At 37.6% G+C, this 15,563-nt stretch overlaps 1 protein-coding gene across 1 annotated transcript in view; it reads right to left on the minus strand.

Annotated features, from left to right (window-relative positions):
- Positions 1-15,563, minus strand: part of DNAH7 (dynein axonemal heavy chain 7) — a 340,765-nt gene that overhangs the window by 14,128 nt on the left and 311,074 nt on the right. Inside the window, exon 61 of the mRNA XM_015131765.3 lies at positions 14,364-14,594. Within this exon, the coding sequence (XP_014987251.2) occupies positions 14,364-14,594 (231 nt within the window). The remainder of the gene's footprint in view (positions 1-14,363; positions 14,595-15,563) is intronic.

The following is a 15,563-nucleotide window of genomic DNA, read 5'->3' on the forward strand; positions in this document are numbered from 1 at the left end:
GAAAAGCTAAGAATCAACCAGACATACACTGCACAATACCCCTAAATCTTGGGAATGAAGGTCCTAGATACTTCTGAAAGTGGGGCAAGTAGGGCAGTGTTAAAGATCATTAAAACTTGGCTTAAAAAACAGAATTCTAGATCTTCTCCCCCACCCCACAAACTACGCATTGCCTACCTTGAATACAGCCTGGAGAGGAAAATGCAGAAATCCCTAGAGTGGGAAATGCCAGGCCCTGTTAGGGCCAAAGTTACCGCGCTGAAATCAGGGGGATTAAGTGAATGCATGAATACTGGATGCTCAGATTCCCTGGGGCTTCTTTTCCCTTTTAATTCCTAGAATACTAGAGCCAGCCCTTTATCTTCCAGGAAGGACACAGGAAGAAGCAGGTCAAGAAGAAATACATAATCAAGCTGAATGTTTCTTAAACGAACAGCCTAGCCAGGTAACCTACATTGAAGACCACAGTCAACCATCACCAGTATTCTTATTGTGTTCATTCAACATGATAATGTCCCATTCTTTTTTTTTTTTTTTTTTTTTTTTTGAGACGGAGTCTCGCTCTGTAGCCCAGGCTGGAGTGCAGTGGCCGGATCTCAGCTCACTGCAAGCTCCACCTCCTGGGTTCATGCCATTCTCCGGCCTCAGCCTCCCGAGTAGCTGGGACTACAGGCGCCCGCCACCTCGCCCGGCTAGTTTTTTGTATTTCTTAGTAGAGACGGGGTTTCACCGTGTTAGCCAGGATGGTCTCGATCTCCTGACCTCATGATCCACCCGTCTCGGCCTCCCAAAGTGCTGGGATTACAGGCTTGAAGCAGACAACCTCAAATTATCAGATACCAGAAGAGGCTTCTAACATGTAAAGTTTTTCAATTATGCATTCAACTTCTAAACATAAAAAAGATTATTCCGATTTTTATTTCTTCTTGTATCAATTTGGTAACATATGTTTTCGCAAGAATTTGTCTATTTCATTTACATTTTAAAATGTATTTACATTTTAAATGTATTGGCATTGGAATGTTTGAGAAGGGAGGCAGAGCAAGATGGCCAATAGAAGCCTCCACAAATCCTCCTCCCTGCAGGAACACCAAATCTAACAGCTATCTACACAAAAAAGCAACTTCATAAGAACCAAAAATCAGGTGAATGACCACAGTACCCAGTTTTAACTTTTAGTCACTGAAAGAGGCACTGAAGAGGGTAGGAAAGAGAGTCTGGAATTGCTGATGCCACCCCTCCTCCATCAGCCGGCAATGGCGGTATGGCACTGAGAATCTGTCGCTTGTGGGAGGGATGGCACAGTGATTGAGACTGTGCTGGAACTCAGTGCCTTCTTGTCACAGAAGATAGCAACACCAGGAAGAGCTCAGCTGATGCCTGTGAAAGAAGCATTTAGGGCTGGGCGCAGTGGCTCACGCCTGTAATCCCTGTAATCCCAGCACTTTGGGAGGCCGAGGCGGGCGGATCACCTGAGGTTGGGAGTTCGACACCAGCCTGACCAACATGGAGAAACTCCGTCTCTATTAAAAATACAAAATTAGCCGGCTGTGGTGGCACATGCCTGTAATCCCAGCTGTTCGGGAGACTGAGGCAGGAGAATTGCTTGAACCCAGGAGGCGGAGGTTGCAGTGAGCCGGAGATCGCACCATTGCACTCCAGCCTGGGCAACAAGAGTGAAACTCCGTCTCAAAAAAAAAAAAAAAAAAAAAAAAAAAAAAAAAAAGCAGCATTTAGACCAACCGTAACTACAGGGGAAACACACACCCCAGCGGTTGGAACTTGAGTTTCAGCAAGGCTTGCCGCCACCAGCTAAAGTGCTCTGGGGTTCTAAATAAACTTGAAAGGCAGCCTAGGCCACAGGGACTACAATTCCTAGGTAAGGCCTAGTCCTGTGCTAGACTCGGAGCTAGGGGCTTGTGGGGCATGCCATCCAGTGAGACACCTGCCAGGGTGGCTAACAGAGTGCTTGCGCCGCCCCTCTCCCAATCCCAGGCAGCACAGCTTGCAGCTGCAGGAGAGACTACTTCCTACTGCTTGAGGAGAGGACAGGGAAGAGTAAAGAGGACTTTGTCTTACAACTTGGGGGCCAGTTCAGCCACAGTAGGATGGGGCACCGGAAACAGTCCTGGGGCCCACATTCTAAGCCCTGACTCCTGGACAATATTTCTAGACACATATTGGGTCACAAAGGAACCTTGCACTCTTGAAGAGAAGTGCCCACTCCTGGCGGGATTCATCACCTGCTGGCTAAGGAGCTCTTGGGCCGTGAATAATAAGCAGCCGTAGCCAGGTAGTACACACCATGGGCCTTGAGACTCAGCGCCATGCTGGCTTCAGGTGTGACCCTGCACATTCCCACCTTGGTGGCTACCAAGAGATTCTTTTTTGAGGAAAGCACAGGGAAGAGTAAAGGGGGTTTTGACTTGCAGCTTAGGTACCAGCTTGACTCCTACAGTGGGGTATACACCAAGAGGGCTCCTAGGGTCCCTGATTCCAGGCCTTGGCTCCTGGATGGCCTTTCTGGAAAGGAGTTTAAGACTAGCCTGGGCAACATGGTGAAACACTGTCTCTACAAAAAATACAAAAATTAGCTGGGTGTTGGTGGTGCAGGTCTTTAGTCCCAGCTACTTGGGGAACTGAGGCAAGGGGATCACTTGAACCTGGGAGGGTGAGGCTGCAGTGAGCCAAGATTGTGCCACTGCACTCCAGCCTGGGTGACAAAGTGAGACCCTGTCTAAAAAAAAAAAAAAAAAATTATAGAGATGATGTCTCACTATGTTGACCATGCTGCTCTCCAACTCCTGGCCTCAAGCAATCCTCCTGTCTCGGCCTCCCAAAGTGCTGGGATTATAGGCGTGAGCCACTGCACCTGCACCTGATCTAACCAAATTTTAATAGAAAAATCTTCTTAATCAATACTTGGCTACTTGGTAGCTATTAAATCACAGACTAACTTTGACCGGCAACATTCACCACAAGGTGGCTGAAGACCCCTTGGGCCTTGAGTGAAGATCAGCAGCAGCGTGGCAGTACTCCCTGTGAACCTGTGGTGATGGTAGCTACAGGGGGAGGCTCCTCTGCCTGTGGAAAGGGGAAAGAAGACAACACAACTGGGTTTGAGAATAGCTTTGTCTTATGGTTTGGGTGCCAGCTCAGCAGCAGTAGAACAGAGCACCAGGTGAAGTATTAAGGTTTCAGGCTGTAGGCTCTGACTCCGAGGCAGCATCTCTGGACTGGTCCAGGGCCCAGGGGAACTGACTGCTGTGAAAGGAAGGACATAAGCCTGGCTGGCTTTGCCACCTGCTGATTGTAGAGCCCCAGGACCTTGAGCAAACATAGACAGTAGCCAGGGAGTGGTTACAACAGGCTTTGGATGAGACCCCTGCTGTGCTGGTTTCAGGTCTGACCCAGCACAGTCTCAATGTTGGTGGCCATATGGGTGCTTTCGGCATCCCTCCCCAAGCTTCAAGCAGCTCAGCACAGAGAGAGAGAAAGTCTATGTGTTTATGAGAAACAAAGAGAAGAGAACAAGACTCTTTCCTTTATAATTTAGAGAAATCTTCTGAACCTTATCCAAGACCACCAAGGCAGTATCTCCATGAGTCTGAAACAGCTACAGTGTTACTGGGCTTCTAGTGCCCCCTAAAGCAGATACAGCTGCAGTGACCAAAAACTTAGATCACAACATCCAAGTCCCTTCAAATATCTGGAGAGCCTTCCCAAGAAGCATGGGTACAAACAAGCCCAGACTGCAAAGACTACAGTAAATACTTATCAGTGCCCACATACTGACAAACATCCACAAGCATCAAGACCATCTAGGATAATGAATAGTGTCTGGGTAGCAAAAAATAAAATAAAATAAAAAATAAGACCATATAGAAAACATGACCTTACCAAATAAACTAAATAAGGCACCAGTGACTAATCCTGGAGATACAGAGATATGTGACCTTTCAGACGGAGAATTCAAATAACTGTTTTGAGGAAATGCAAAAAAAGATTCCAAATAACACCGAGAAGGAATCCAGAATCCTATGAGATAAATTTAACAAAGAGATTGAGATTTTTAAAAAGAAGCAGAAATTCTGGAGCTAAAAAATGCAATTATTATGCTGAATAATGCATCAGAGTCTCTTAACAGCAGAACTAATCAAGCAGAAGAAACAACTAGTTAGCTAGAAGACAGGCTATTTGAAAATACACAGTAAGATGAGATAAAAGAAAAAAGAAGAAAGCACACCTACAAGATCTAGAAAATAGCCTTAAAAGGGCAAATCTAACACTTACTGGCCTTAAAGAAGAGGTAAAGAGAGATATATATGGGAAAAAAGTTTATTCAAGCAGTAGTAACAAAGGACTTCCTAAACCTAGAGAATGATATCAATATTCAAGTACAAAAAGGTTATAGAACACCAAGCAGATTTAAGCCAAAAAGGACTACTTCAAGGCATTTAACAATCAAACTCCCAAAGGTAAAAAAAATAAAGGATCCTAAAAACAGTAAGATAAAAGAAACAACATACAATGGAACTCCAATATGTCTGGCAGCAGACTTTTCAGTGGAAACCTTACAGGCCAGGAGAGAGTGGCATGGCATATTTAAAGTGCTGAAGGAACAAAACTTTTACCCTAGAATAGTATAACTGGTGAAAATATCCTTCAAATATAAAGGAGAAATAAAGAGACTTTCCCAAACAAACAAAAGCTGAGGGATTTCATCCACACTAGACTTGTTCTATAAGAAATACTAAAGGGTGTTCTACAACCTGAAAGAAAAGGATGTAAACGAGCAATAAGAAATTATCTGAAGGTATAAAACTCAGGGTAATACTAAGTTCACAGAAAAACAGAATATTGTAACACTGTAAGTGTGGTGTGTATACTACTCATATCTTGAGGAGAAAGACTAAAAGATGAACAAATCAAAAATAATAACTACAACAACTTTTCAAGACACAGACAGTATAATAGGATATAAATAGGAAAAACAAAAAGTTAAAAAGCAGGAGGCATGAAGGTAAAGTGTAGAGTTTTTATTAGGTTTCTCTTTGCTTGTTTCTTTGTTTATGCAATCAGTTTTAAATTGTCATCAGTTTAAAATAATGGGTTACAAGATATTATCTGCAAGCCTCATGGTAACTTCTAATCAAAAAACATATAATAAATCCACAAAAAATAAAAAGCAAGAAGTTGAAACATACTACCAGAGAAAAATCACCTTCACTAAGAGAAGGAGAGGAAGGAAAGGAAGAGAAAACCAGAAAACAACAAAACGGTGGGAGTAAGTACTTACTTATCAATAATGTTGAATGTAAATGGACTAAACTTTTCAATCAAAACACATAGAGTGGCTGAATGAATTTTTTTAAAAAACAAGACCCACTGATCTGTTGCCCATAAGAAATACACTTCACCTACAAAGATACATATAGACTGAAAATAAAAGAATAAAGATATTCCTTGCCAATACAAACCATAAAAGAGCAGGAGTAGCTATACTTATATCAGACAAAGTAGATTTCAAGGCAAAAACTACAAAAACAGACCAAGAAAGCCATTATATAATGATAAGGTGGTCAATTCAACAAGAGGATATAACAATTTTAAATACATATGCATCCAACACTGAAAAACCAAGATAAAGCAACTATTACAGTCAAAGAGAGACATAGACACCAATAAAAATAGTAGCTGGAGACTTCAACACTCTACTTTTAGCATTGGACAGACCATCCAGACAGAAAATCAACAAAGAAACATCAGACTTAAACTGCACCGCAGATCAAATGGTCCTAATAGATATTTACAGAACATCTCATCCAGTAGCTGCAGAATACACATGCTTCTTACTCAGCACATGGATCATTCACATGTTAAGCCACAAAAAAAGTTTCAAAATATCCAAAAAATGAAATAATATCAAGTATCCTCTCTGACTACATGGAATAAAGCAAGAAATCAATTACAAGAGGAATTTTGGAAACTATACAAATACATGGAAATTAAACAATATTCTCCTGAAGACCAGTGAATCAATGAAGAAATTAAAAAGGAAATTGAAAATTTTCTTGAAACACGTGATAATGGAAACACAACATGCAAAAACCTACAGGATACAGTGAAAACAGTAGTGAGGTGGATGTTTATAGTTATAAGTGCCTACATCAAAAAAGTAGAAAAACTTCAAATAAACTCCCTAATGATATATCTTAAAGAACTAGCGAAGAAAGAGCAAATAAACCCAAAATTAATATAAGAAAAGAAATAATAAAAATCAGAGCAGAAAAAATGAAATGGAGAAAGTAGATAATCAACAAAATGAAAAGTTGGTTTTATGAAAAGATAAACAAAATCAACAAACCTTCAGACACATTAAGAAAATAAAAGAGAGAAGACCAAAATAAATAAAATCAGAGATGAAAAAGGAGACATTACAATAAATGCCAAGTAAATTCAAAGGATCATTAGTGCTTACTATTAGCAATTTATTATACCAATAAACTGGAAAACCTAGAAGAAATGGAGAAATTCCTAGAAACATACAACCTACCAGGATTGGATCATGAGGATATCTAAAACCTGAACAGACCAATAACAAGTAATAAGATTAAAACCATAATAAAGGGTCTCCCAGCAAAGAAAACCCAGGACCTGATAGCTTCAGTACTGAATTCTACCAAACATTTAAAGAAGAATTAGTACCAATCCTACTCAAGCTATTCTGAAAAACAGAGGTGGAGGGAATACTTACAAACTTATTCCATGAGACCTGTATTACTTTTACCAAAACCAGACAAAGACATATCAAACAAAGAAAACTACAGGAAAAAAAAAATCTACAGGCCAATATCCCTGATGAACACTGATGCAAAAATCTTGAACAAAATACTAGCAAACTAAATTCAATAATACATTCATCATGACCAAGTGGGATTTATCCCAAGAATGCAAGAATGATTCAACATACACAAATTAGTCAATGTGATACATCATATCAACAGAATGAAGGACAAAAACTATATAATAATTTCAATTTATGCTGAAAAAGCATTTGATAAAATTCAACAGCACTTAATGATTAAAAAATACTTAAAAACTGGGTATAGAAGGAACATACATCAACTTATTAAAAGTCATATATGACAGACCCACAGCTAGTATCATACTCCATGGAGAAAAGCTGATAGCCTTTCCTCTTAGATGTGGAACATAACAAGGATGTCCACTTTCACAACTGTTATCAACATAGTACTGGAAGTCCTAGTTAGAGAAATCAGACAAGGGAAAGAAATAAAGCACATCCAAATCAGAAAGGAAGAAATCAAATTATCCTTGTGTGCAGTTGATATGATCTTATATTTGGAAAAACCTAAAGACTCCACCAAAAATACTATTAGAATTGATAAACAAATTCAGTAAAGTTACAGGATATAAAATCAACATACAAAAATTAGTAGCATCTCTATATGCCAAGAGTGAACAATCTGAAAAAGAAATCAAGAAGCAATCCCATTTATAATAGCTACAAAAAGATAAAATACGTAGGACTTAACCAAAGAAGTAAGAAGACCTCTATGATAAAAACTATAAAACGCTGGTGAAAGAAATTGAAGAGGACACAATAAAATGGAAAGATATTCCATGTCAATAGATTGGAAGAATCAATATTGTTAAAATGTTCATCCTGCCAAAAGCAGTCTACAGATTCAGTGCAACCCCCATCAAAATACCTATGACATTCTTTATAGAAATAGAAAAAAAGTCCTAATATTTATATGGAACCATATAAGACCCAGAATAGCCAAAGCTATCCTGAGTAAAATGATCAAAACTGGAGGAATCACATTATCTGATTTCAAATTATACTACAGAGCTATAATAAACAAAACAGCATGGTACTGGCATAAAAACAGACACACAGCCCAACAGAACAGAAAGGAGAACTATAGATAAATCCATACATCTACAGCTTACTCATTTTTGACAAAGTTGCCAAGAACATACTTTAGGGAAAACACAGTCTCTTCAATAAATGGTGCTGGGAAATCTGGATATTCATATGCAGAAAAGTAAAACCAGACCCCCATCTTGCCATATTAAAAAAATTAAAATAGATTAAAGGCTTAAATCTACGACCTCAAACTATGAATCTACTGTGAAGAAACACTGAAGAAACTCTCCAGGATTTTGGATTGGGTAAAGATTCCTTGAGTAATACTCCACAAGCACAGGCAAACAAAGCAAAAGTAGACAAATGGGATCACACCAGTTAAAAAGCTTGTACGCAGCAAAAGAAGCAATCAATAAAATGAATAGAAAACCCACAGAATGGGAGAAAATATTTGCAAACTACCTGTATGATAAGGGATTGAGAACCAGAATATATAAGGTGGTCAAACAACTCTGTGGGAAAAACTCTAATAATCCAATTTTAAAATGGGCAAAATATCTGAATAGACATTTCTCAAAAGAAGACATACAAATGGCAAACAGGCATATGGAAAGGTGCTCAATGTCACTGATCATCAGAGAAAACCAAATCAAAACTGTAATAAGATATCATCTCACCTGAGTTAAAATGGCTTATATCCAAAAGACAGGCAATAACAAATGCAGGTGAGAATGTGGAGAAAAGGGAACGCTTGTACACTGTTGGTGAGGATGTGAATTAGTACAACCACTGTGGAGAACAGTTTGGAGGTTCCTCAAAAAACTAAAACGAGAGCTACCGTACGATCCAGCAATCCTACTGCCAGGTATGTATCCAAAAGAAAGGAAATCAGTATATTGAAGATATATCTGCACTCCCATGTTTATAGAAGCACTACTCACAATAGCCAAGATATGAAAGCAACCTGTGTCCATCAACAAAGGAACAGATAAAGAAAACATGGTACTTACACACAACAGTGTACTATTCAGTCATAAAAAATAATGAGATCCTGTCATTTGCAACAAAATGGATGGAACTGGAGATCATTATATTAAGCGAAAAAAGACAGGCCCTAAATGACAAACTTTGCATGCTCTCATTTAATTTGTGGGAGTTATTGTTTTTTTTTTTTGAGACAGAGTCTTGCTCTGTCACCCAGGCTGGAGTGCAGTCGCACAATCTTGGCTCACTGCGACCTCCGCCTTCCTGGTTCAAGCAATCCGCCTGCCTCAGCCTCCCAAATAGCTGGGATTACAGGCATCTCCCACCATGCTTGGCCAATTTTTGTATTTTTAGTACAGACGGGGTTTCGCCCTGTTGGCCATGCTGGTCTCAAACTCCTGACCTCAGGTGATCCACTGGCCTCCACTTCCCAAAGTGCTGGGATTACAGGCATGAGCTACCGTGCACGGGCCACGGAAGCTAAATATTAAAACAATTGAACTCATGGAGTTAGAGAGTAGAATGATGGCTACCAGATGCTGGATAGTAGTGGTAGTAGGGTTAATAGTAGGGATGGTTAACAAATATTTTAAAGAATGAAGGAGATCTAGTATTGGATGGCACAACAGAGTAACTACAGTCAGTAACTTAAGTGCACATTTAAAAATAACTAAAAGAGAGTAATTCATTGTTTATAACACAAAGGATCTATGTTTGAGGTGATCGATACCCCATTTACCCTGATGTGATTATTATTCATTGTATGCCTATATGAAAATATCTCATGTATCCCATAAATATATACATCTACTATATAGCCACAAAAATAAGAAATAAATAAGCAAAATGTATTGGCATAATGTTTCCATGATGTCATCTTCAGATCTCTTATAGTGTCTATTTTGATGACTTCATTTCCATTGTTGATATTAGTTTTTGGTTACTTCTCTTTTTGCTTTGTCGCTTCTATTAGTCTTAAAATAATGACCATTTGGCTTTGTTGAGTCTATTATGTTTGTTTTCTATTTCATTAATTTGTTTTTATTTTATTATGCTTTTTGTTTTTCTAACATATATTTGAAGCTGCATTCTCCAATTTTTGGCATGTTTATATTTGTTCACTCTAATTTAATAGAAATTATTATTAAATTTTCATTTAAATTTTTTAAGCTGTGAGTTATTAAGAAGTATTTTACTGAATTTCCAAATATATGGATATTTCTCATTGTGCTTTTGTTATTCATTTCTAGCTTAATTCTTCTCTGATCAGAGAATATAGACTGATGATCTCAGACCTTTTAATTTATTGAGACTTGTTTTATGGTTTTTATATAGTCAATATTTGTAAATGTTCCATGTTGATTCGAAAAGAAAAGTATATTATACTCTTGTGGGAGTCAGTGTTCCATATACACCAATTAGCTCAACTTGTAAATGGAGTTGTTCAACACTTCTATACCTTTACTTCTCCTCAAAATTTCCTCCTTTTTTTTTGTTCAGTTTTAGCATTTAAAATTTATTTATTCTAGTACTGGACTTACAGGATATCCTTTTTCTTATCTCTTAAGCCAAATAATTCACTTCTTTTTAATCTTTCTTGTTTAATAATTAAATTAAAAATAAAGTTAATACTATACATTTTCTTGGGTATAACTTCAGCTTTATCCCATAATTATAATGTGTAATTTCTTTTGTTCATTGTTTTACTTTTTAAAAACTTCCAATTAGTTTTTTATTTCATTTAAAAAGTAACACAGGACATTTTATAAAATGATTGCTCTGTATTCTTAAAAAATGTCAATACTATCAAACATAAAGAAAGGCTGAGAAACTGTCTTGGAATAAAGAAGGTAAAGAAACATGGCAACCGAATGAAATGTTTGATCCTGGTCTGAAATCTGTGTCAGAATAGATTTCGCTAGAAAAGACAGAATTTGCATGATTGAAAAATAGAAATGTTTGATTGCTGATTAGATAAAAATATTATATTTAGGTTTTTATTCTTAAATTTGATAATTGTATTATGATATTATAAAAAGTATTCTTGTTTTTAGAAAGTATACCTTAAAGTATTGAGATAAAGGGGTATAAGCAACCACTATTCTCAAATAATTCAGAAAACATTTATATATGGGGATATATATATCTTTATATATATTATATATCTTTAATGTATATTATAAATATATATGTCTTTTATATATAGAGAAGCAGAGGGTAAATGATAAGGCAAATATGGCAAATTCAGGAGAATATAATTTTACAGAGAATATGCATATTTTTAAGAACTCACAAATTGAGTCAAACAATACATAAAGTTATACACCTTTTTTCATTTATCAATATGTCTTGGCATCTTTCCACATCGGCAACTATAAAACTATCTCACTCTTAATTGATGGGCATTTCATATAACCACTGGATAATATTTAAGGTTAATCACTTATTGAAACAATGCAGTGCTGACCATTCCTGTGCTTATAGCTTTGCATATATGTGCACATATAAACATATATATATTTAGGATAAAGAAGATTTAACATTTCTACTGGTATTACCAAGTTGTACTTCAAAGAGGTTCAACAATTTACATTTCCAATAACACAGATGAGAATTCCTGATGACTGACCTGCCAGCAGCGAATACTGTTAAGTATTTAAATATTTGCTGTAATCCTGGGTCAACTAAAATTGAATCCTTCTATAATTGCAATTCTTTGACATTTTTATAATATTGAACTTTTAAGTTTTAGTAGAACTTTGATCTTTTACAAATATATAGGTTCAACATGTTTGCTGAATTTATTGTCATAATTTACTTTTGTGTAACTGTAAGAAATAGATTTTGTCTTATGTATTAGATATTGTCATTAAAAATACACCTGGTTTTAGCATTATACTAGAGAATGTGATATAAAATTGTCCCAGTTAGATTGTGTCATTTCACTGAGATATTGGAAAAAGAAATGAGTTTAATATAAGGACTTACATTGCTACATTGGCCACAGATACCATGTCAAGTTAGGTTTTTCAAATTTGAAACATTTTCTTCCTCAAATTAGTGAAATATGAAGAGAAAGATGAAAGAACAGCATGAGAAAGGGCATTATAAGTAGTTCATATGAGTTGCGGGAAAGAAATTGATGCTTCAAAGTAATCTATGCTTGTGGAGAATAAAGCAACTCCATCTTGGATGCCAATCTGCCATGTTGGCATCTCATTAACCCCTGTGTTGAGAATGCCTTTAAGATTTCTACTTTATCCACTGTTACCATAAATCCTACCCTTAGGTCAAAACAACCTTGACATTAAACTGTGCCACTGGGCAGATTCACATAGCATTATTGCTTTCCCTGAGGGATCATCTTCAATTGTCCTACACATTCCTTCCCCATGATGCATCGGCCCTGGGTCTAGGGGGTAAAGCTGTAAGGACCCACCATCCCCTCTCACGGCTGCCTGAACATTATGACTTCTGTTCGTAAGTCACTATTAAATGTTCCTTTCTGAGAAACTGGATTTGTTCAGCTTCTTTCTTTGCCCTCTCAGTTTCTCGGCCTTTGTGGATAGGTTTGCATAGACTTGCTTGCCACCGAAAAATGCTCATCAGTACTACCAAAATATTTGAGATAATTTATACATTTTATTTTCAAATATAATCAACGTGATGCAGACTCTGAAATTTATCTCCAGACTTGACTTCCGTCTTGAACTCTAAATCAGGTATCTAACAACTCGACCTTCCCATTGAGTCTACCAGGCATTTCAAAATTAATATGACCAAAATATACTTCTTGATTTTTTACATCAAATCTGTTCCTTGCCCAGACTTTGCACTTGCTTAGGCCAAACATTTAGGAGTTATCATTGACTACTCTCTTGCTCACACCCACATTAATTTTCAGCCAGCCTAGTAGACTCTTCTTTCAGTAATAACTCATAAGCAGCCACCTCCCTCTGCCTCCAATGCTACTACAAGAGACCAGATCAGCTGGATTTCTCAGTCGTATCATTGGTCTCTGTCTGTACTGCTATAATCCTTTCAGCAGTGATTAGAGCAAATTTTTAAAAATGCAAAATGGGTCATTTCACTTCAATGCTTAAAACCCTCTGAAGGCTTCTCTTTATATTTATACTTTAAAATAAAACAAAATTTCAGATCCTAACTATGGCTAACACCATCACAATCCAGCCTCTGGTGTCTTCTCTCTAGTAGTAGTGTCTGTCTCATGCTCACTCTACTCTAGCCAATCAGACCTCCTACTTGTGTTCCTGGACCAAGCCCAGCTTGTTTTCTCTTGACTTTACACTTGTGTTATACCCTTTGCCTGAAATGCTCTTCCCTGAAACGTTCCATGGATTGCCCCTTAACATAATTTAGGTCTCTCTCCAAGAGTCATTCCTCAGAGGGACTTGACCCAACCTAAGAGAACTTCTCACCTATCATTCTCTACTTCCTAATCTTGTTTAATTTTTCTCCATAAAACTTATCACTTACCAAAATTTATATGTATTTGTTTACTTTTATTTTGACACAGGGTCTCACTCTGTTGCCTCGGCTGGGTAGGATCGTAGCCTACTGCAGCCTTAACCTCCCAGGCTCCAGTGATCCTCCTGTCTCAGCCTCCTGAGTAGCATGTACCACCATGCCCAGCATTTTTTTGTTTGTTTGTTTTTCAGAAGAGACAAGGTCTTGCTGTGTTGCCAAGGAAGTTCTCAAACTCCTGAGCTCAAGCAATCCTCCCACTGTGCCCTCCCAAAGTACTAGGATTACAGGCATGAGCCACCACACTTGGCCAGTTTATTTTTCAGTTTGCCTCCCTCACTAAAATTTGAGCTTGGGCCAGGAGTTGGTGGCTCACACCTATAATCCCTGCACTTTGGGAGGCCAAGGCAGGAGTATCACTTGAGCCCAGGAGTTCAAAACCAGCCTGAGCAGGATGGCAAGACCCTATCTCTCTAAAAAAAATAAAATAAAATAAAATAAATAAAATAAAATAAAATAAAATAAAATAAATAAAATAAATTAGCCAGGTTTGGTGGCTCACACCTCTAGTCCCAGCTACTCAGGAAGGTTAGGCAAATGAATTCTTGAGCCCAGGGGTTCAAGGCTGCAGTGAGCAGTAATCACATCACTATACTCCAGCCTGGGTGAGACCCCATCTCTAAAAAAATAATAATAATAAATGAAAAAATGTGCTTTATGAGGGCAAGGGCTCATTCCTTACCACATTGTGTCTCCTTAGCATATATCCAATCCAGGGTCCTATCCCTATCTAACATCCTCTATACCTGTTTCCCTGTTTATTAACTCTCACTCTCAGAAGTCTATAAGCTCCTCAAGGGCAAGAATTATTTTCTAACCTTATCTATCCCCAGAACCCAAAATAGTGCTTACACAGTATTTGTGCTAAACAAATATTTGCTAAATAAATGAATGCTATATATAATTTAATGGGTTTTTTGGGTGTTTTTCACCTTACCTTGATTGCTTTTTGAATATTTATGCATGAATCTCTTATGGTCTTCAGTAACCTATTGAACCGTCCCATCTCTTGGACAAGTACAGTATTCATGCTCTGAGTATAAGTTGTTGGGTATCTCCTCATGGCAGCCTCGACATCGAAGTTGTTTGGAAGTTTGCCCAAGATGTCACTAGCAACCTCATTCACTACTTCATCTGATGATTTTGCACCAGCACCTGCTGAACGAGACTATGAAGAATCCAAACTATAACTCAAAAATCCTCATAAAGGTCTAAGAATAGCAGAATATGAAAAATCCTAAGGTAAATCTTTATAAGAAAGAACATTGCTCTCTATTTTATCCATGATCCCTCTCCACACAAAATTTATTAAAGTGATGATAACAGGCAGGGGGATGGATTTTCAAGGGAAAACTCTTATTAGAGAGGAGGAAGAAGGGCATGTAATGTGTTCAGAGGCAAACGAGGATCTGCAGAAAGCAAATAAGCTGTACGCTTGGCTGCCTGGGTACAGGGGGAGTTGCAGATGCTGCAGATAGTGGAAGAAAAAGCATTGCATTGGTGGAGTGGCCAAGCGATGGTGGGCATTAAAACCCAGATGGGGGAAATCTCATCTTGCTTTGAGAAAGCAGGCCACAAAATATATTTGCTAATAACTCTGGTGTCTACTGGTTGCCAAAAGCAGAGATACAGTTTTCCCCTTGAACCAGGAGAACAAAGAAAATAAGCTCATCTCCTCCAAGCAGCTGGAAGAGTTATGGAGGAAAGACAGACTTTAGTGATTCACGTTGGAAGCAAGGAAGGAGAATTTCAGTTCCATTTTTGTTTTTTATATTTATGGTGGCATTGTGTAAATAAATCCATATTTTCTGAAAAAAAAATTAAATCCTCAGGACAAATGAATATGGGGTGTGTGTTGAGAGAAAACAAGTACTATTAGAATATAAATAAATATATCTCATGTTTTACCAGTCCAAGGAAATTGTGTTTAGTCTTTTTTTTTTAGATTTTGTTTCCTGGTTTCTATACTATAAATATTAGTATACTCAAAATTGATTCTGAAAATATTAACTATTTTCTTTTTTTAATATTAATTATTTTTACCTAAGTTTCTACTCTGACTTTTTTTTTTTTTTTTTTTTTGAGATGGAGTCTCACTCTGTTGCCCAGGCTGGAGTGCAGTGGCACGATTCCCGTT

Source organism: Macaca mulatta, chromosome 12 (genome assembly GCF_049350105.2).
Source record: "Macaca mulatta isolate MMU2019108-1 chromosome 12, T2T-MMU8v2.0, whole genome shotgun sequence".
Lineage (NCBI taxonomy): Eukaryota > Metazoa > Chordata > Mammalia > Primates > Cercopithecidae > Macaca > Macaca mulatta.